General features: G+C 44.6%; 3 protein-coding genes across 11 annotated transcripts in view; 1 reads left to right on the forward strand and 2 right to left on the reverse strand.

Annotated features, from left to right (window-relative positions):
- LOC115203458 (ceramide synthase 2) overlaps positions 1-6,502 on the reverse strand; it is a 23,101-nt gene extending 16,599 nt beyond the window's left edge. Inside the window, exons 1-2 of one of the 7 annotated variants that reach the window (XM_029768146.1) lie at positions 6,024-6,502; positions 3,758-3,846 (exon numbers count right to left, since the gene is read on the reverse strand). The gene's annotated coding sequence lies outside the window, so the exon portion shown is untranslated. The other 6 variants (XM_029768151.1, XM_029768145.1, XM_029768149.1 and 3 more) reach the window with 6 other exon arrangements.
- Positions 6,503-6,675: 173 nt separating this feature from the next.
- Positions 6,676-13,165, reverse strand: LOC115203457 (protein Lines homolog 1-like). 2 transcript variants are annotated; one of them, XM_029768143.1, is made up of 6 exons: positions 12,526-13,165; positions 12,337-12,426; positions 11,958-12,099; positions 11,084-11,692; positions 10,288-10,471; positions 6,676-7,430 (listed from the first exon to the last, which is right to left on the reverse strand). In XM_029768143.1, exons 1-6 carry the CDS (start codon positions 12,880-12,882, stop codon positions 6,746-6,748), a joined length of 2,067 nt encoding a protein of 688 aa, XP_029624003.1. In that variant the 5' UTR covers positions 12,883-13,165; the 3' UTR covers positions 6,676-6,745. The 2 variants fall into 2 exon arrangements, with proteins under 2 accessions (XP_029624003.1, XP_029624004.1); XM_029768144.1 differs by lacking the exon at positions 11,958-12,099 and having other exon boundaries at positions 11,084-11,261.
- A 208-nt stretch (positions 13,166-13,373) lies between these two features.
- On the forward strand, positions 13,374-21,869 carry LOC115203461 (ankyrin repeat and SOCS box protein 7). Of its 2 annotated transcripts, none has more exons than XM_029768154.1 (6): positions 13,374-13,648; positions 14,568-14,918; positions 15,142-15,246; positions 15,364-15,517; positions 17,563-18,168; positions 20,539-21,869. In XM_029768154.1, the coding sequence occupies exons 3-6, from the start codon at positions 15,160-15,162 to the stop codon at positions 20,676-20,678; spliced, it is 987 nt and encodes a 328-aa protein (XP_029624014.1). In that variant the 5' UTR covers positions 13,374-13,648; positions 14,568-14,918; positions 15,142-15,159; the 3' UTR covers positions 20,679-21,869. The 2 variants fall into 2 exon arrangements, with proteins under 2 accessions (XP_029624014.1, XP_029624015.1); XM_029768155.1 differs by having other exon boundaries at positions 14,570-14,680.
- Positions 21,870-22,206: the final 337 nt, after the last annotated feature.

Raw genomic sequence — 22,206 nt, forward strand, 5'->3', positions numbered from 1 at the left:
GAAGCAATGCAGTTTGTTTACAAGTACACTGTTAACAAACAACAGAGTAAAACAAACAAGCTAATATTTTGGGTTCTGATGGGGTTAGGCAATTGAACTAAGCTGATTAGGCATTTATAAAAGTTATATTCTTCAAGAAACAATGTGTATATACCGTTAATTTATAAGTCCAAAAATAGAAGTATCAAATCGCAGATTGACCCTTAAAGATGGAATCCACAGTAGAGGAAACAGAGTCACTGTCCGCCCCATGGCCGCTGTTATTGTTTGTTTTGTCAACGAAGGTGAGTGTCGCAAAGTAAAATTGCAGTACACTATTCTGCTGTTCTATTACGTGTGCAATGATGTCCAAGAGAAAAACAAATGTTGGTATGTGTTCTAATCTGGCAAACTGACATGGCAGTTGAACCAATAAGGATTCCAGTTAAGGGGTTAAACTTAGAATTGGGTGAAGTAGCAACTTCATTTGCATGTACTTTATTTATTAACCAGGAATTGATCATGATATATTGCTCATAATTCACAGGTTCCGGATTTCAAGAGTGCATTCATTCACTATCAGTCAGATTTGATACCATTTTACAACATGAGCTGATGAGTTCATTGGACACCAGTGCTATAGGTTGTGTAGATAGTGTGGGTGTGTATAACCTAGGTCACTCCAGTCAAGTGCACATGCAGTTCTTTATTTCCAATTCAAATATTGACACAACAGCCTTCGCCTCTTTCTCAAGATGCTTCCCCACACCTAGTCCAACACACACACGTCAGCAGAGAAAACGTCACTGGCTGCGGTAGACAATGAAATCCAGGGCTGCAGTGTAGCAACATATATCCCAGTAAATCACGGACTAGACTTTTTTTCTTTGTAGTTTTTTCTAAACCAAAGTCAACGCTGAAACGGATCACAACCCCTAGTGATCAAGTCATGGTTAAATAGTTATGGAGTTCTTGGAATCCCAGATGGCAGTGAGTTGACATACAGCAGGGTTCCCCCAATGGGTGGTTTTATTAGGCCCCCCAAGTTTTCAGCCCAATTATTTATTTGTTGGACATAAGACTGTAAAAACACCTGGAAATCAGCTCCAAGTGATTTTAATTTTGCAAATCTGTTCCAAAGTATTCCCACGCATAGTAGAGAGACGTGGCGTATACAAATGTAAGCAAGGATTGAAATGACTATGTCTTAGTCAAATATTATATCTGTTTGGGCTTCTTGCGGTCAATTTGCAGTCTACACCCCGACCATCCACTCAAGAAAGAAATCGTCTCTAGGCTGAATCTAGTTGATGATCCCTAACGGACAGACTGATTAATGTGAAGGGAAAACAAACTACTACTGAATAATGTCAACAATATCAATAGGGGGCCTCTACGGCCCTGGGCAGATTCTGATGACACACACACACACACACACACCTAAACGAGCGCAGACTATTTATTCTTCTTGTCATTTAGTCTTTCACACAGATGTGTGTGTGTGTGTGTTTGTGCGACGTGCTCTCGTTTGTGTGTGAGACTCGTTGCCCCCATGGGGACCATTTTGATGACATCACTGCTGATGTCAGCACATCCCGGGGCTCTCTGTAGTGTTCTGTATAGTCAGTGTGTAACTCAGCACATTTCACTGCCCTGCAAAAACATAACAACAACGCCACATCACAATGACTTTGCGGAGACAATGGAACCACCAACCAAACACATCTACAGGTCGAAATGGAACAACAAAACAACCTTTTAACCACAGAAATGGAATACTAGTTAAATTGCTGTGGTCTGATGGGCAATGTCCTTTCTAGTAATTCTATGTCTACGTGTTTAACCTTATCTTGCACTGATTACACATCTGTGACGCAATTGCATTATGATTCAAAGATAATATCATGGCACCAAGCGTATTACATACTGGCGCTACCTAGCCTGAGCACCTGTATGTTTCTTTGTTTGACTACATCAGATACAAACTACCTATCAAACACCTGTCTATCAAGTACCTTTCTATCAACACCTAAACAGCAATAAGTCCAACTGAGCTGTGTTAGTATGCCACAGAGAACATTCTGGAATGGCAGTGTGCAATATGTATTGTGTATGTTGCTGTATGAGACGAGTTCAATGTGTTTGACATTGGTAATATTCAATGTACAGTATGTATTATGTTGAGGGTGTAATGTACAGTATGTATTATGTTGAGGGTGTAATGTACAGTATGTATTATGTTGAGGATGTAATGTAGAGTATGTATTATGTTGAGGGTGTAATGTACAGTGTTTATCATGTATACAGCAGTACTGTGTGTCTAAGACCATTTTCACCTGGGGGAACATTAGAGTTTCTCCTATACTAGCAGCCATGCTAGACACCCTAGTCACGTCGGACTGGTCCATAGAGCGATGAGCAGTGTGTATTAGCGGTGTACTGCCAGAACACAGCCGATAAGGAAGGCCTTTTGTATTGTTAGCGTTCTGATGTTGAAGATCTGGGGATTCAGACATTCAGTCCATGAAGAACATGACAAAGCACACTCTGTCTGCATATTGTAAGGGGATGTTTCCTTCTCTTTCTCCTCTCCCTCCCTGGTCTCGCTCTGTTTCTTTCTCTCTCTCCCTCTGATATGTGTCCATCTCTTATTCTCCTGTGACTTGCTCTGCTCTCTCTCTCTCTGCTCTCTCTCTCCATCCCACATACAGGGGCACAGGGTTCAACTGTACTGGTATCGTACTTTTTCATCAACTTTCTCAGGCATGAAAAAAAAAATTTGGTAGGGAAGCATACCAGAACTAGGGAGTGATTTATTATCTTTGACGTGCATGATGAGATAAAATACATACATCACGCAAAAGAGGTTTGCAGAATATGATTTAGTGGGAAAGACGTTATACGTGAATACAGAGACATGATTAAGACAGAACCTAGAACAGACTGAAAAACAGTGTGAGTTGAGCATACAATCATTAAAATACAATGTCTCCAATGTATCAAATATGATCTTTAGATTTTAACCCTGAAAATGACTGTTCAGTCCAAAACGTACAACTAAGTGCAGAATAGGAGGCCAAAAGGTGAAAGGGAGGATAAATAGTGTTTTCCTCATTCCACCCACACACACACACCACTAGATATCCCAAAGAACTGTGACAGGCACTGTTAACTGTAAAGCAATCCGTTTCCATGAGTACATGCTCTCCAAACACAAACATCTTTAGAGTACAGTAAACCCAGTCAAGATTTATCTTAAAACTCTGATTACATTTGGAGATATTTTTTTATAGTTCCATTTAAACCAAAATGGTAATTACACTTCACTGGTTAAATGCTTATGACTTCACGTTTTATTTTATTTCACCTTTATTTAACCAGGTAGGATAGTTAAGAACAAGTTCTCATTTGCAACTGCGACCTGGCCAAGATAAAGCATAGCAATTCGACACAAACAACAACACAGAGTTACACATGGAATAAACAAAACATACAGTCAATAATACAGTAGAACAAAAGAAAACAAAAAGTCTATATACAGTGAGTGCAAATGAGGTAACCCTTTGGGCTATCCAGCTAAAGTGCCAGAGATCCTTCATAGTTTGAGTTTAGGCCGGTTACAAAACTATAAATCAATCAACCTCGAGAGCGTTCAGAAAAGCCTTAGGCGGAGGATCTCTATACACTCACTGACCTACTAAGAAAACAGAGGGTCTATTCAGTCCAATCCTAACATGTAAGATAGAGCTTAGCTCCTCTAACAGGGGGACATGCTCACCTGAAGAGACGATTCCACGTCAACCTCACTCATACAACTCCCACCGGTTGCTTCGGACAGACTCGAGTTGAAACCCGCTCCTCCGTTAACTAGGACAGGTGTAAAACAAAAGAAAATCAGCGATTGCTATTTACATCCCAGGTAGAAGACCCCAGACATCACTACTACAGCACATTCCCTGAAACCATCCAATGAATCCAAGGTCATAGGGAAACAGAATATACCACTCAGCTTCCCACCGTTCCACCCTCAGTAGGGAAACCAGGTAAGGTAGGTCCTGTCCTCACCCTCAGTAGGGAAACCAGGTAAGGTAGGTCCTGTCCTCACCCTCAGTAGGGAAACCAGGTAAGGTAGGTCCTGTCCTCACCCTCAGTAGGGAAACCAGGTCATGTAGATCCTGTCCTCACCCTCAGTAGGGAAACCAGGTAAGGTAGGTCCTGTCCTCACCCTCAGTAAGGAAACCAGGTCATGTAGATCCTGTCCTCACCCTCAGTAGGGAAACCAGGCAAGGTAGGTCCTGTCCTCACCCTCAGTAGGGAAACCAGGTCATGTAGGTCCTGTCCTCACCCTCAGTAGGGAAACCAGGTAATGTAGGTCCTGTCCTCACCCTCAGTAGGGAAACCAGGTAATGTAGGTCCTGTCCTCACCCTCAGTAGGGAAACCAGGTCATGTAGGTCCTGTCCTCACCCTCAGTAGGGAAACCAGGTCATGTAGATCCTGTCCTCACCCTCAGTAGGGAAACCAGGTAAGGTAGGTCCTGTCCTCACCCTCAGTAAGGAAACCAGGTCATGTAGATCCTGTCCTCACCCTCAGTAGGGAAACCAGGCAAGGTAGGTCCTGTCCTCACCCTCAGTAAGGAAACCAGGTCATGTAGGTCCTGTCCTCACCCTCAGTAGGGAAACCAGGTCATGTAGGTCCTGTCCTCACCCTCAGTAGGGAAACCAGGTCATGTAGATCCTGTCCTCACCCTCAGTAGGGAAACCAGGTAAGGTAGGTCCTGTCCTCACCCTCAGTAAGGAAACCAGGTAATGTAGGTCCTGTCCTCACCCTCAGTAAGGAAACCAGGTAATGTAGGTCCTGTCCTCACCCTCAGTAAGGAAACCAGGTCATGTAGATCCTGTCCTCACCCTCAGTAGGGAAACCAGGTAAGGTAGGTCCTGTCCTCACCCTCAGTAAGGAAACCAGGTAAGGTAGGTCCTGTCCTCACCCTCAGTAGGGAAACCAGGTAAGGTAGGTCCTGTCCTCACCCTCAGTAGGGAAACCAGGTAAGGTAGGTCCTGTCCTCACCCTCAGTAGGGAAACCAGGTAAGGTAGGTCCTGTCCTCACCCTCAGTAGGGAAACCAGGTAAGGTAGATCCTGTCCTCACTAGAGCTGTTGATGTAATGTTGACTGCGGGAAACCAACAGGCGTGACAGTCCCTCCATTCAGTAGGCAGACTCTCTCCCTCGCTACCTCTCACTGTCTTTGTTTGACATTCTTTAAAGGGTCACACCCAGCTCAGGCACAATTGGACAGGAGTTTTTTCCTTCCCCTGCAGGTACGTTGTCGTAGAGGGACAATAATGGAGAAGTGTCATGACGCAACACACACACACACAGATAGAGTGAGAGGCACACACACACACACACACACACACACAGATAGAGTGAGAGGCACACACACGAACAGCCCCACTACCTGCAGCCATTGGTGCCCTCAGGTGATAATCTGTGGCTTGTTTGCATTGTTCTCCAGATAACGCAGACAGGAGCTACTCCTCTACACAATAGTCACTCTAGTAAAACAGAACGAGGTGAAAACAGGAGTAAGGAGAGGATCAGCAGAGACAGGTGGGAAAAATAGTGCTGTTTTGTTGACTTGTTTAATTGACGTTTGGATGGACTGAAGGGAGGGAGCCTAAAGGAAATATACATAGTTGAAAGAGGTGTGTGTTTACTTACGATGGTCATGCAAACAGGACATGTGTTGCTTTTGGAACGTCTTTATGATTCAAATGTAGTTGAAAATAAAAGGAAGTGGTTATGATAACCATCCCTTCATAAACAATCATCCCCGCTCCTCCGTTAACTAGGACAGGTGTAAAACAAAAGAAAATCAGCGATTGCTATTTACATCCCAGGTAGAAGACCCCAGACATCACTACTACAGCACATTCCCTGAAACCATCCAATGAATCCAAGGTCATAGGGAAACAGAATATACCACTCAGCTTCCCACCGTTCCACCCTCAGTAGGGAAACCAGGTAATGTAGGTCCTGTCCTCACCCTCAATATGCAAACCAGGTAATGTAGGTCCTGTCCTCACCCTCAATATGCAAACCAGGTAATGTAGGTCCTGTCCTCACCCTCAATATGCAAACCAGGTAAGGTAGGTCCTGTCCTCACCCTCAATATGCAAACCAGGTAATGTAGGTCCTGTCCTCACCCTCAGTAGGGAAACCAGGTAAGGTAGGTCCTGTCCTCACCCTCAGTAGGGAAACCAGGTCATGTAGGTCCTGTCCTCACCCTCAGTAGGGAAACCAGGTCATGTAGGTCCTGTCCTCACCCTCAGTAGGGAAACCAGGTAAGGTAGGTCCTGTCCTCACCCTCAGTAGGGAAACCAGGTAATGTAGGTCCTGTCCTCACCCTCAGTAGGGAAACCAGGTAAGGTAGGTCCTGTCCTCACCCTCAGTAGGGAAACCAGGCATGGTCCCCAAAAAGAGCATCCATTCACAAATAGGATGCCATGTAAAATGTAAAAGTATTCAAATATACATTTAAGAAATCTAGAAGCCACTGTTGAAGGATTCCCACAATTTATGCTTATTACATCCTGATTCCAGGAATCTTCCAAAAGCAATTTATTTCTGTCAAACTGGGAATTTTGGTAAAGTTATAGGAATTCTACAACACTCAAAATATTACAAATGAGACCAAATGCATTTACCACCATGTAACATTTATTTCATCATTACGGAATTCAACGCTGTGAACAACTTCTCTTCACTTCAATCTGTCAGCAGTTTCAAGAGCGAGGTGGCATTGTAAGGGAACAGACTCCTCCTCTGCAGTCTAGTCACCACCACTCTGAGCTCTGTCAGACACATAACCGTCCTATCAAAAGAGTGGCTGTTGTGTGTGTGAACCACAGAGTCGCTGTGTAGCCTATCCTGTGTAAGGCCTGATGGGAGGTCACCGTCCTCAGTCTCAGACTCCTCTGAGCTGCCGTAGTCCACCAGACGGAGAGGGGGAGTAGAGGCCAGGGCAGTTGCACTCCCTGAAGGGAGACACAAGCTGGGCTGCAGACATGGAGCTGGCTCTGGGTCCACGATGGTAACTGATCCTCCAGAATGGCTCAAAGTAGACACACTTCCACAAGAGAGACACAACGACTGCTGGAGTTCCTCTCTCAGGTTGTCCAATAGTTGATCGTCTTTCTGGCTAATCTTCCAGCTCAGTTTACACCCGTCCGACCCATCCATCTTCTGACAGACCGTTCGGAAGCCTTCCCAGTCGTCCCGGAGGTGTTTTAGGTAACGGACAAAGTACTCGAGGAAGCAGGTTTCCGTTGAGATGAGGAAATCGAGGAGAATGCTGTGGTCAAAGGAGATGCTGCGGAGGAGGAAGAGAAAGTGACAGTGGGGGTTGCCGCCGACGACACACGCAGCATCAGCTTCCAGGTCAGAGGACCCTCTGTAGGAAGACAGACAGAAGAGTCAGACATCAGTATCCAGGTCAGAGGTCACTCTGTAGGAAGACAGAGAGAAAAGTCAGACATCTCTAGGACATAATAGGCTTGTTTCCCGGACACAAAATAAGACTAATCCTGGACTTGCCAGCATCTGCATTGAGCATTGTTTTTAGTCCAGTGTCTGGGAAATTGGTCCAATCAGGTTCTCAACCTACTACTTTATGTGGGTGACTGATCTCAGATAATCAGAGATTTCAAAATCAAAATGTCAGATTTTCATGAGCAGAATCAAACCAACCACTGACAACACTACAATTCAGAATTCATCCAAAAGAAAGCCACACAGAAATACTGCCTTTTGGCCATCAGCCAGTGTTTCATTATTATAAACCAGCCATTCTACTCTTACTGTTCATCCATGTTGTCCGGACCTCTGGCAGTCTCTATGGGGGTACCACAGGGTTCAATTCTTGGGCTGACTCTTTTTTCTGTATATATCAACGATGTCGCTCTTGCTGCGGGTGATTCCTTGATCCACCTCTACGCAGACGACACCATTCTGTATATATCTGGCCCTTCTTTGGACACCGTGTTAACAAACCTCCAAACGAGCTTCGGTGCCATGCAACTCTCCTTCCGTGGCCTCCAACTGCTCTTAAAACGCTAGTAAAACTAAATGCATGCTCTTCAACCGATCACTGCCCAGACCAGCCCGCCCGACATCACTACTCTGGACGGTTCTGACTTAATATGTGGACAACTACAAATACTTCACTCACTCTTCCAAACATACCCTCGTAGAACTGACTATCCTACCGATCCTCGACTTCGGCGATGTCATTTACAAAATAGCCTCCAACACCCTACTCAGCAAACTGGATGCAGTCTATCACAGCGCCATCCGTTTTGTCACCAAAGCCCATATACCACCCACCACTGTGACCTGTACGCTCTCGTCGGCTGGCCCTCGCTACATATTCGTCGCCAGACCCACTGGCTCCAGGTCATCTACAAGTCTTTGCTAGGTAAAGCTCCGCCTTATCTCAGCTCACTGGTCAAGATAACAACACCCACCCGTAGCACGCGTTCCAGCAGGTATATCTCACTAGTCACCATAACACCCACCCGTAGCACGCGCTCCAGCAGGTATATCTCACTGGTCACCATACCACCCAACCGTAGCACGCGCTCCAGCAGGTATATCTCACTAGTCACCATAACACCCACCCGTAGCACACGCTCCAGCAGGTATATCTCACTGGTTACCATAACACCCACCCGTAGCACGCGCTCCAGCAGGTATATCTCACTGGTCACCATAACATCCACCCGTAGCACGTGCTCCAGCAGGTATATCTCACTGGTCACCATAACACCCACCCGTAGCACGCGCTCCAGCAGGTATATCTCACTGGTCACCATAACATCCACCCGTAGCACGCGCTCCAGCAGGTATATCTCACTGGTCACCATAACACCCACCCGTAGCACGCGCTCCAGCAGGTATATCTCACTGGTCACCATAACACCCACCCGTAGCACGCGCTCCAGCAGGTATATCTCACTGGTCACCATAACACCCACCCGTAGCACGCGCTCCAGCAGGTATATCTCACTGGTCACCATAACACCCACCCGTAGCACGCGCTCCAGCAGGTATATCTCACTGGTCACCATAACACCCACCCGTAGCACGCGCTCCAGCAGGTATATCTCACTAGTCACCATAACACCCACCCGTAGCACGCGCTCCAGCAGGTATATCTCACTGGTCACCATAACACCCACCCGTAGCACGCGCTCCAGCAGGTATATCTCACTGGTCACCATAACACCCACCCGTAGCACGCGCTCCAGCAGGTATATCTCACTGGTCACCATAACACCCAACCGTAGCACGCGCTCCAGCAGGTATATCTCACTGGTCACCATAACACCCACCCGTAGCACGCGCTCCAGCAGGTATATCTCACTAGTCACCATAACACCCAACCGTAGCACGCGCTCCAGCAGGTATATCTCACTGGTCACCATAACACCCACCCGTAGCACGCGCTCCAGCAGGTATATCTCACTGGTCACCATAACACCCACCCGTAGCACGCGCTCCAGCAGGTATATCTCACTGGTCACCATAACACCCACCCGTAGCACGCGCTCCAGCAGGTATATCTCACTAGTCACCATAACACCCACCCGTAGCACGCGCTCCAGCAGGTATATCTCACTGGTCACCATAACACCCACCCGTAGCACGCGCTCCAGCAGGTATATCTCACTGGTCACCATAACACCCACCCGTAGCACGCGCTCCAGCAGGTATATCTCACTGGTCATCCCCAAAGCCAACACCTCCTTTGGCCGCCTTCCCTTCCAGTTCTCTGCTGCCAACGACTGGAACGAATTGCAAAAATCGCAGAAGCTGGAGACTTATATCTCCCTCACTAACTTTAAGTATCAGCTATCTGAGCAGCTTACCGATCGCTGCAGCTGTATACAGCCCATCTGTAAATGGCCCATCCAACTACCTACCTCAACCCCATATTGTTTTTATATACTTTTTTTGCACACCAGTATTTCTACTTGCACATCATCATCTGTACATCTATCACTCCAGTGTTAATTTGCTAAATTGTAATTACTTCGCTACTATGGCCTATTTATTATAGATTTTTGTATTGTGTTATTGACTGTACGTTTGTTTATGTGTAACTCTGTGTTGTTTTTTGTCGCACTGCTTTGCTTTATCTTGGCCAGGTCACAGTTGTAAATGAGAACTTGTTCTCAACTGGCCTACCTGGTTAAATAAAGGTGAAATTAAAAAAAAATTATGAAGGTATGTATTAGGTGGTATGGTACCTGTGATGGAGGAATAGTAGGAGTAAAGCCTTTGATGCTTCCATCATGTCGTCGTCCTGCTCTCCAAACACCAAGGACACCCAGCAGCAGGAGTGAGATCCCTGCTTCAGCTGGACCCCATGCTGGCTCAGGAACAGCAGCAATGCACTTAAATAGCCATGGATGCCTATAGTATTACATACACCTGTGGGACCAGAGACAAGTGAATGGACAGAGTGGGTAGAAGTTGCCTCTACCCACTGATTCCAGATCAGATATTTCTCAGCCATAATGGATCTGGGTAGGGTAATCTGATTCTAGACCTGTGGTTAGGGGTCCTGAGGAACTTTTGCCTTGAGAGAGACAATACTTTGTGAAATACTGTTCTTGTGTGTTATGTGTTGGGAAACATTGCCCCCTATTGTATACATCTGTCTGAATTATCGTTCCTGTCATCATGATGTTTTTCTCCTTCTGATTATTTGAGCTTTAGAAACTAGTCATGTTAAAGTTAGACTCAGCGATATGACAGATGCAGAAAGTAAATAGCATAGTGGGTTGATTTCTGCAACAACTTCCACGAGGCTCAACATCGCTGTTTTGGTACCGTGGCTACCACGCTCAAACAGAGCAAAGCGAACACGTGCACAGATACTGTGTATGACTGTGTGAGAGAGAATTCTTGCATGTCTCTCTTCTCAATATCTGCGGTGCTGCTCGTGGCAACGTCATTTCGCTGAGTCTAACTTTAAGGTAGAATAAACATTGCGCCTAACGTAGATATGATTAATAACATTTACAAATAGTCCTATATTACCTTTACCACCAGCGGATTGGATTTTGTATTCCAGTGACTTGAGCACAACTAGACTAACAGCCCTCAGCATCACATGATCAAACGCATCACTGCTCCCGCCACACAATTGGCCCGTCCCTCCAAAGAAAATGGCCGCCGACTCCACTGGAACACACTGTAACCAATCAGTGTGTACTGCCTGCAACACATCATCAGCCAGTGTAAGAATGTCACTGGTCATGTGATCATCTCCATGCGTTAGGGAGGACGCCTCGCCAAAACCCATGTCCTCGCCTGCCTTCTGAAGGAGAATCCTCTTTAAAAGCAGAAGCACTTGCTTCTTCACAAAGTAGTGGACATGAGAGTCGACTATCCGCAGTAGCGCTGATGCCTGTACGAGGGAGAGCCTTGAGCTGGTGAAACAGACCCTGGTGGTGCTTAGTTTGAACCTGGCTGCAGTGAGCACTTCCAGTAAGTCTAGGAGGTTAGTCAGAGTTGTAGCCCAGTCTGCCGTGTTACTACTGGGGTATGATGCAGAGTTCCCATGGCCCAGACTCTCTACAGGGACAAGCTGGGAGTAAACAGCAGTGAGAGCTATGTCGAATGTAGCAAGAAGTTTCTCCAAAGTCCCTGAGGGGAAAAGAAAGAGAAGGCCCCACTGTGGCTAAAACCAATGTACATTGTATTTACATGGAAGATGCATAGGTAGGTAGAATACAATTACAATGTCAACACATTCATAGCCACACTGTAGTTACACTATTCCAGCCTATGCGGCCTAACTACCACGTAAATACATGGTAAATACATAGGATTTGGCACCAAGTGGAACTTATTTGGAGTAAAATAAAAGATACATGTTGGTACAATTGATGGATGAATTGTGTTTCAATACCAGGTTTATATTGTGATGTTTCTTTTAGAACTGCTTTCAGGACAGTGGTAAGTGACCATGTGCATGCATCCAGTTCGTTGCCAGAGCAAGGGTTCTGGAGCACTTGCAAGCACTTCCATTCCCAAATCTGGTTGACTGTATTCTAGTCAGAAAAAAAGAGAACTGAATGTAAGAATCTGCTTAAATAAAGCCTGGTAGGCCTGTGTGTGAATAGGATTTTACAGTATCGGGTGACAGATTTGGGTTCTCTAATGTGAGACTGTCTGATGCACACAGAACTCCAAGAGTTACTTGACTAGTATTCAATATAACTTACTTGACAATGCAATACAATATAGTCATAAATCACACAGGACTTGAGGGCAATCAGAAAACTCACAAAGCAACGCAGCTCAAAAATAACATAGGAGGATACACTCTTTGCAGCTAGATGAGACAGCAACCTGTCCTTGCAGCAGGCAAGGTGAACCTGTGAGAGGTGGGAACAAAAATGTTATTACTATAAACAAACCCAAACAAAGGACAATAAAATTATATATTCCAATCATATGCAGGAAACCAAACTCACAAGTTTGGACATAAAATCCATATACTGGAATAATACTGTAGAAACATCTTTGAAGCAAAGGCTGGTTTCTTGAGACAGTTGTTGAGATGTCAGCTTGGAGCTTATTTTCTCCACCAGAGTCAACACAAGACAAGCCAGTTCAGTTCCATTTGGGTTTGGAGAATATTTGAAGGACGTTATGGGATCTCTGGACTGGTCCTGGTGCTGAGAATGAGAACCATCACTGGCATCGAGAGTCAGTTCACATACACATGTGAACATGGAGGATGCCAACTCATGGCTACTCATTTTGCTGGGTGATGTTCTCGACAATAAACTTCTGTAAGCATCATTTAGGACATGAAATTGTTCATTCATGTTGACACAGCGTTTGTGTTTTCAATGATCACGAGGGTCTTGGCAGTGGTCGGATTTTGATTAGATTTCTGCCACGCGAACAACGTTCTACACTTTACTAAGCGCGCATAAAATAAATTGCAAGGATGTTTTCTGTACACTTTTGTATAACGCAACACTGAATATTAAAATGTTATGCCGCCGCAATTAATTTACCTTTTGAAAAATAAGCATTCTTCGACTTTACGCCGACCACCTCGAAACAATCGTTAACATCTCTTCCTGTTTGGTTTGCGTTGCATGCTGTGACTTGTAGTGCGATTTATAATGTACAGTTAAATCACTTTAAATGTTGTCGTACACCCTAACGTTTCTGGACCGAAAATTATCCATTTAGTCTATATTGTCTTTAAAATATCAATTTGTCATTGTCTTTTTTTAAAGTATTATCTTAATTTTAAATTCTGGCTGTGTTATATACGGACAGTGCACCACGTGACTGAACACGGAAGTATAGCGTGCGATAACATTTAGTAGACAATTGGAAAGGAGTTCACTCATTCTATTGTGTCAACAATGAGAAGAATTATAGCCATACAAACCGTTGGCCTACTTTGTTAGAAATCGAGCTAAACAGACTGAAGTTTATAAAGTTTTGCAGAAGGATGCTGATTTGACAGCTCAAATTCCTCGCTTCTTGTGCCTGATTGGCTAAAACAAGTCCGTTGAAATTGGGGGTTCGCATCGGTGGAGAATGGCTAGCAAGCCTGCTAGCTTCGTATTTTAAGTAAGAATAATGCATTAATTCATCAAAGCTAGCTAACACCTACCTTGTGTAGTTGAAGTATGGTTGCCTTCTCGAGTCGTGCACATATTCACATAGCTATTAAATTGTTACAAATGTTTTAAAACTCTGAAATCCAATGCAGTCCTAGTAGCTTGAAAACTGGGTAACGATTTAGGCTAATTGCTAACCAGCAGTAGTTGATCGATTAATTTCTTCCTTAAAAGGGAATTGTGTGAATATATAGCAATATATCAGCACAGTGTAACGTAGTATCATGCCGTAGTTTGTGGGCAAGTAGATATATAATTAAAATAAGTCAGAAAGGAGTGGAACAAGTTGGGGTCGCAGTACTAGCTAGGTAACGTTAGCTAACTAGCTAACATTCCATTGTTTGAGTGCATAGTTATCTAACTATTAGCTGGCCAGTGGCTACTTAGCTAGATAGGTTGCTGTGAATTATTTTAACTTCAACTTTGTCTGAAATGCATTGTCTAGTCTAGCTTTAAAGAACACCGCTATAGCTATAACATTGCCCTAATTTGGAAAACAAAAGGCAGCAGCAGCCGACCTTCCAATACAGGTAGCTATCTAACTGTTAGCAAGTAAGCTAGCTACCACTACTAGCTAGCTTTTGTTTGTGTCGTATTATAAGCAATTAGCCTACTAGCTTGCTTGTTTTTACATTCAACATTGTTATCTAGGTAGTGAAATAGCTATCATACCGCCATCCCATTTGGATAGAAGCTAGCTGCAGGTATAGCTAACATTACATTTATGTAAAATGCTTAGCTATTCCCATTTCTCAGTTGCTGTCATAATGTTATGACTGTGTCAATGCAGTATGTTTTTTAATGCCTTCTAGTGGATAATATAAACTGATGAATTTGAATACTCATTAAATTGTCATTGTTTTTTTCAGAGTCAGTGCTAGCCCACAATCCATTTGAGCGGAGTTCTTATCTGTCTGTCCTACTGTTGCGTAAGAGAGACACATGAAAATTGGCTTGACTACATAATCAAGCTTGACAAAAGGTGAACATCTGCTGCTGCTCAGTATGGAATACCATAGGGTCCATAAAGTATACAAGTGTTCTGCACACCTAGAAGTGGTGCTGCGGTGATCACCAATCCTGGTTCCTGCCAAGCATCAAATAGCCTACCTGTTTCAACTGATCACCGGAGCTGGTGACCACTGTGGTATAGTGCAGTGGGGACCCCCACTTGTCTAACAGATTTCTTCTATTCCACCCGAGCACCCCTCAAGCCCTTGGTTAGTTGAATGAGATGTGCTAGAACTAGAATGTGCAACGGCTTTTGATCCCAGCGGAACAGTTGGATTAGAAAACCTGCTAATGTATAGTCAGCTGATTTATACCAATAACATAAATGTATCCATGACGATGTACTGTTATCAAAACGTAGGCCTAGCTATTTTTGACTAATAACCCAAATTAAGTGATGCAGCTTACGTGTTTACTGTCTCAACTCTCCAGACAGAGGACTAGGTGTGAATGACCCCTCCCCTTACGAGATGTAACAGGATGCTGAACCATCACTGTAGAAGGAACCCCGAGCTTCAAGAGGAGCTGCAGATACAGGCAAAGACACTTAATACCAAGACGGTCTACTCTACCGTTAGCATTTCCCACTGGTAAATGACTGCTTATGCTAGAGATGAATGCTAATGCTCTTGGTTTGTTCTGTCTTTCCTCCAGGCTGCAGTGGCAGCGGGGGATGTGTACACTGTCAGGAAGATGCTGGAGCAAGGCTACTCTCCGAAGATCCGTGATGCCAACGGGTGGACCCTGCTCCACTTCTCCGCTGCCAAGGGGAAGGAGAGATGTGTCCGGGTCTTCCTGGAGCACGGAGGTGAATACGAGGGTCTGGTGTTTTGGTCCACAGGATGTTGGGCGCACCTTAATTAGATAGGACAGGCTCCTAGTAATGGCTGGAGCGGAATCAGGGGAATCGTATCAAACACATGGTTTCCATGTGTTGGATTCCATTTGCTCCGTTCCAGCCTTTATTATGTATTATTATGAGCCGTCCTCCCCTTAGCAGCCTCCTGTGCTGTTGTCACATGTTGAATGCAGTGTTCTGCCTTCTTTCTTTTTCCTTAGCAGAGCTCTAAAAGCCCCCAAGGTTATAGTCACGGCTAAATTGAAACCAATGGAGGCCAGGTGTTAGTAGAGATGGGTGCTAGGGAAACACTTCTCACAATTGGCCTGGTGACAAGGTCGGTGAAAGGATTTGTGAGGTCCCCTGTCAGAATCCATGTTCACAAAGAAAAGGAGACTAGCAGAGGAAATGGTTGTTACACATCAAGGGTCTGCCATATGATGCTACATGCATCCATTCAGTGGCTTTATATCAGTAATCTAATCACATATTTGTTCATAATGATTATCCTTTCACATGTGCTGTTTGTTTGAGATATATTTCATATTGGTGCACCATGACAGTGCAACCTGAATCAAATTCCACCTTTGAATTGGTGGTCTATAGATGGCAGTATATAACCAGTCTGGGAATGGCAGCAGCTAATCTTCTCCACAGCTTCACTCCCAGGTCATTTTAACACGGTATGTAGGCTGTAGGGTGAAGTTGTCCCTAGATGCTGATCTTGGGTCGGTTTTACATTTTCCCCACTAATGGTTAAGGTTAGGACAGGGGAGGGGGAAGCTCATCCTAGATCTGTACCAAGGGGAAACTTTACCCTATAGCAGTCTAACAGTATGCTTCTGAGCAGAGTGAAAAATCATGTTCATTTTAGGAAATTATGATGGAATAGTGTTGCAGTCATTTATTGTTTTTATTTTTTGCTATTAAAATGTGTACAGATTTTGATTCCAAATCATGTAGATGCAGTGATCATGACATCAAGTCCAGAGGGCGCTGTAGACTGAGTCTCTCAGTAACTGTTTTTCTCTGAACAGCTCATTGGACGAGTCAGGGATTTATTTTGGATTATGCGCAGAAAAAATTGAGACCGTTGAAATGTATGCATAACCAACAAAGCAAGAGAGTATGTTGTTACCCTTGACTTAATTGTCTAAAATAATTTAACGATACTCCAAAAATAATCTCTTTGCTAGTCAGTCATATAGCCTACCTAATGGATTTATGTTGGATAAGAGGGGAGCCAGCCATTTTTAACAAGGCTGTTTGAATGGAAAATTCCCCTCTAGGCCCTAGCGGACACTGACGTGGTCATTACCAGCACTCTCGGCCTTGGCTAATTGAAATAGCAGGACTTTAACCCCTGACCCTGCTTTCACACTCTAATGTCTCACTGATGCTAATTGTTCTAATGCTCCAGCATCTGCCGGCCCACTCTTTCCATTCACACCACAGCAGGCTTTAAAGTGGCAATCAGCAGATGAAATAATAACACAGTGGAATCCCCGCTCCTGTTTTGGTAAAAAGCTGAGAGATGGGACTGTTGAACTGTAACCACCCTCAAATTCATAGACAGAGCTTTGGATGCAAGGACTGACCATCCATGATATCAAAGTGTAGTTTAAACCATTTTTTGAGTCTGTGTAGTGATTGTTTACATTTACTTTGTTTACAAACATTGGAGTAAAACAAGCTTATATTATTGGTTCTGATGGGGTATGATAGTTGAACTGAGCTCATGAGGCATTTATAAGTTATATTCTTCAAAAATCACTGGAAACATGTAAGTTCAGAAATGTATGTAGTAATTGCAGATTGTCCCTTTAATGTTTTACACTGCTGTCACTCAATCATCCATCCTCTTGTCTCTCTCTCACTCTCACTCACTTTCTCTCTCTGTTTGATTGTTATTTGTTAGTGTTTTAACTGAATGGGTCTTTTTGTTGTTGTAATAAAGAGCCTGTAGAAGACAGTTCCCCTCACCCCCCCTTGTCCCCTGTCTATCTCCCGCCCAGCTGACCCCACAGTAAAGGACTTCATCGGCGGCTTCACGGCGCTCCACTATGCCGCCATGCACGGCCGCGCACGCATCGCCCGCCTCATGCTGGAGTCGGACTTCCGCAGCGACATCATCAATGCCAAGAGCAACGACGGCTGGACGCCGCTGCACGTGGCCGCCCACTACGGCCGCGACTCTTTCGTGCGGCTCCTCCTTGAGTTCCGCGCCGAGGTGGATCCCCTCAGCGACAAGGGCACCACGCCCCTCCAACTCGCCATCATCCGCGAGCGCTCCAGCTGCGTGAGAATCCTGCTGGACCACAGCGCCAATATCGACATTCAAAATGGCTTCCTGCTGCGCTACGCCGTCATCAAGGGGAATCATTCCTACTGTCGTATGTTCCTGCAGCGGGGTGCGGACACTAACCTGGGTCGCCTCGAGGACGGGCAGACCCCGTTGCACCTATCGGCACTAAGAGACGACGTGCTGTGTGCCCAGATGCTCTACAAGTACGGTGCCGAAACCAACACAAGGAACTACGAGGGCCAGACTCCCGTGGCGGTGTCATCGAGCATGTCGGGCATTAGCCGGCCCTGCCTGGACTTCCTACAGGAGGTCACCAGTAAGTCTTGGGCAGGGAGGGGCACCGTCTGGGGACACTAGGCTGTTAGTAGTACTAGTACCGTATCGCTAGTGGATATAAACACTGTTTTTAATATAATGTCATGGCTTGACTGGGACTCAGCGTTTCCCCTAGATTGCTTTATCAGACAGACGGAACGATGACGCCCTAAAATTAACATCCAAAGTTGTGTTAAGTATAACTGCCAATGTATCAATACAACTTAGCATATTCGTTGTTGGTTGTCAAAAACATTAGTGCAGATCAGACCAGTAAAGTAAATGAGAACTTTCTATGAACCTGAACAGAAACCTGAAGTCAAAACAGGACAGGGCGATGGAAACGCTACAAGTCTGGTTCAGAAAGTGTTGGAGCAAGATTGTAAGTTGAGAGGAGAAAAATAACCTCCAGAAACATAGGGACAGGGAGCGTTGCCATGGTTTTATAATGACCAGTGTTCTGTTGGGGGGGGCACGACGTTACCTGAAGCAGAAATGATTTTAGAGGCACAATGCCCTGCTGCATTCCTCTGTGTTTCTCACTGAACTTTGATATGGAGATATCAAAGAGCTCTGGGCTGCTCCCAAATGGCACCCTATCCCCATACTGTATATTCCCCATAGGGCTCTGGTCAAAAGTAGTGCACTATGTAGTGAATGGGGTGGCCATTTGGGACGAAGACCTGCTGTGCTATTTCAGACTGACAGCCATGTGAAGTCAGACCCCTCTATTCATTCAGACCGTAGCAAACGATCAGCCAGATCACATATCCCCCTTATTGATTACACTGACTACCTCGGTGGATGAACCCATCTGCTGCGGCTAGCAGGGCCTTGTTGAAGGATGAATGGCACCCAGCTCTTATGAAGCTCATTGTATATTATGCCATAGATGTATCAGTGTTTCCCTTAGGTTGTTTCTCAGGTGGGTTGGGTGGGGAGCAGAGCGTCGGCCCCCTAGCTACATCCAGCGCTGCCGCTGCCAACACTGAAATCTCAACTAGATAGATGTAGAGAGATGAAATGGAAATGAGAATGTCTTTTAAAAGTTGAAATACAACCAAACATGATTTAACACTTACCTTGGCTGAAGTTGGTTCACCAACACTGATATTTCACCTGTAGTCTATAAATGATTGTCTTGAAGCCTTTGGTTTGTAAAGGAGAACTGCGACTCATCTTCCGTATGATTTCTCTTTATTTAGACAGTGTGGATGAAGGGGTAGCCTATAGTTGAAGAGTGGAGAAAGCATTACCACTGTGCCACGCTGTCACACCTGTCTGAGATTTTTAAACCTTTAGTTCAGTTTCACCTGGAGAAAGGAAAGGACAGCTTAGTTCTGGAGACTGCAGACAGACACAGAGGACAGTATGGTTGTGGTGACTAGGGAGAAAAGAGGACAGTATGCTTGTGGTGACAGGGAGAGGAGGACAGTATGGTGACAGACGGGGAGAGACGAGGACGGTATGGTTGTGGTGACAGTAGACGGGGAGAGACGAGGACGGTATGGTTGTGGTGACAGTAGACGGGGAGAGACGAGGACGGTATGGTTGTGGTGACAGTAGACGGGGAGAGACGAGGACGGTATGGTTGTGGTGACAGTAGACGGGGAGAGACGAGGACGGTATGGTTGTGGTGACAGTAGACGGGGAGAGACGAGGACGGTATGGTTGTGGTGACAGTAGACGGGGAGAGACGAGGACGGTATGGTTGTGGTGACAGTAGACGGGGAGAGACCATCCAGCTGGGTTGGGTCCTGCCCTTGTGTTTTTTCCAGCTGGCTTTGGTTGTGGTTGCTTCCTATGGCAGAGAGAACGAGAGACTGGGAGAGAGAGAGGGAATGTGAGGAAGAGGGATTTTTCTCTTGCCACATTAGACTGATAACACTCCAGAGCTAGCTTCTTGGATGCTAATAGATTTTTCCTCCATTTTCCTAAACATTTTAAAACTACCAATAAGAGGGTGTTTGGCCTTGAAAGGCTCATTGTTGAAAGGCTCATTGTTGAAAGGCTCATTGTTGAAAGGCTCATTGTTGTCCCATTTGAAGTGTGGAATAATCTAAAGTCACAGTGAGAGGGAGCTTACTGACCAGCTGCTTGTTTCACTTTGATTCAGAGTCAAATGTCATGAATCAAAGTGAAACAAGCAAATTGACACCAGTGGACATGCTTGTCTGACACACCCTGGCTCACCTGTAACAGTGTGACTTCCAGTCTTCTGTTCACCTTTTACATCCTCAGTCTTTTGTGCAAGATTAGTTATCAAAACACGCTTAACTTCAACCTTTTATTTCATACACACGATTGTAGAATGACCAGTTCAAGGGCAATCCGCTTTGATATTGTTAACAGATGTGTTGTATCTTTTCAGGACAACCCAGGACTTTGCAGGACATGTGTCGGATAAACATCCGAAATCGCATAGGCCTCCAGAGCTTGAAGTTTCTGGAGGACCTGCCCATTGCCAAGGTCATGAAAGACTACCTAAAACACAAGTTTGACAATGTGTGATGACAAGAGTTTTTTTTATATACCCCCCCCCCCCTGAACCAGGCAGACGGAGAACGTCGTTCTCTCCTTTCATCAGACTATGCAAGCATTGTGCTACCTTCCGTTGTCTGAAGCCTGGAGGAGGTGGAGGACCAGGTTTTTGTACAACCTCCAGAGGTCACTTTGTAACCTCAGTTAAACACGCTGTCGGGTGGTGGAGACGGAGTATCTTTCTCTCTCGGCCGTGTTTCCAACCGCGTTATCAGCGTTACGCCTTTGGATGGACGGGAACAGGTGGCAGTGTTTCAAGTAGGGCTTTCTTTCAATCATGATGAATGGTTGATGAAGTGGTGCAGTCCTAATTCATGTTGTGGAATAAAGCTTGTTTTGATAGAAATTAGATGACCGTCGATTCGTTGCTGTCATGTTACCCATAATGTATGTCACATGTCAGATTTCAGTCCACATCGTGCCAATGATTTTCTTTGTGGATATTAAGTGTTCCTATTAGTTTTCATGAAGATGCCCATGTTTCTTTGCTGTGGTAAATCAAGGGAAGTTGAGCGCGAGAGAGAAAGGATTGTCAGACTTGAGAACTTGTTGCAGAATGGGTCAATCTTGTGATACAACATTTCAAATAATCAAGTTATCGAAACCCCTTAATTATTCAAGTATTACAAAAGCTCAGTGCTGAGTTACCTCAAGCTTGAGTTGGCTAAAGTAGACCCGTTTTGACTTGATTTATTGATTGAAGGATTCACAAGTGAGCGATACCGAGGAAGGTTTTCAGTAGAGGGAAGGCCTGAGTTTTCCACATTTACAGTAGGTGTTCACAAGATGAGTCATCCAGCATAGCTCGGTGAAGTCTGTCTGCAGTGGTTACCATGTACAGACATAAACATCTTTTTTTTTTTTTAACTAATGTAAATAATTGTCATATGTACAGCAGATATTTTTGTAGAATTATTTAAGCGATGATCTCCTGTATTCTTAATGTATTTGTAATTTGTTGGATGGTATTGTGTGTTGATGTGACCCATGTATTGTTTTTCTATGTGTATGCGTGTCTTTTAAGAGTTTTACAAGACACGCACCTGTATTTTTTTTAACTAAATATTTAGTTAAAATACGTTCAAATTATTTTTACTTTGTGGGAGATGGAACGGGTATTGGGTTAAGAATAAAATAAGTGAATTTGTGTTTAAATGTCAATGCCCCTGCTTTTAAATCATATTTGTTCACATTTGTGTGAATTTAAGGTTAATCCAGATTTTTTTTTACCCCATCACTTTGTCACTGATACTAATGAATGGTGTTTACATAGATTTAGATGCATGATTTCAAAGACAGTATTTGCATAGTTTTTTGCCCAACCTTTCAAAGTGCAGTGATGTCTGCGTTGTAATTCTGAACAGACATAAAGGGGTGGTAGAGGTCTTCCTCTTGCTGGTGCAATTTGTTTAATTTGCATCTGGCCTGTGGTCAAACGGCAGTACTCTGCTCCCTACCTTAGATTTGAATTATAAGCGCAGACTTTTGTAATTCACTT

Source organism: Salmo trutta, chromosome 12 (assembly GCF_901001165.1).
Source record: "Salmo trutta chromosome 12, fSalTru1.1, whole genome shotgun sequence".
Taxonomy (NCBI): domain Eukaryota; kingdom Metazoa; phylum Chordata; class Actinopteri; order Salmoniformes; family Salmonidae; genus Salmo; species Salmo trutta.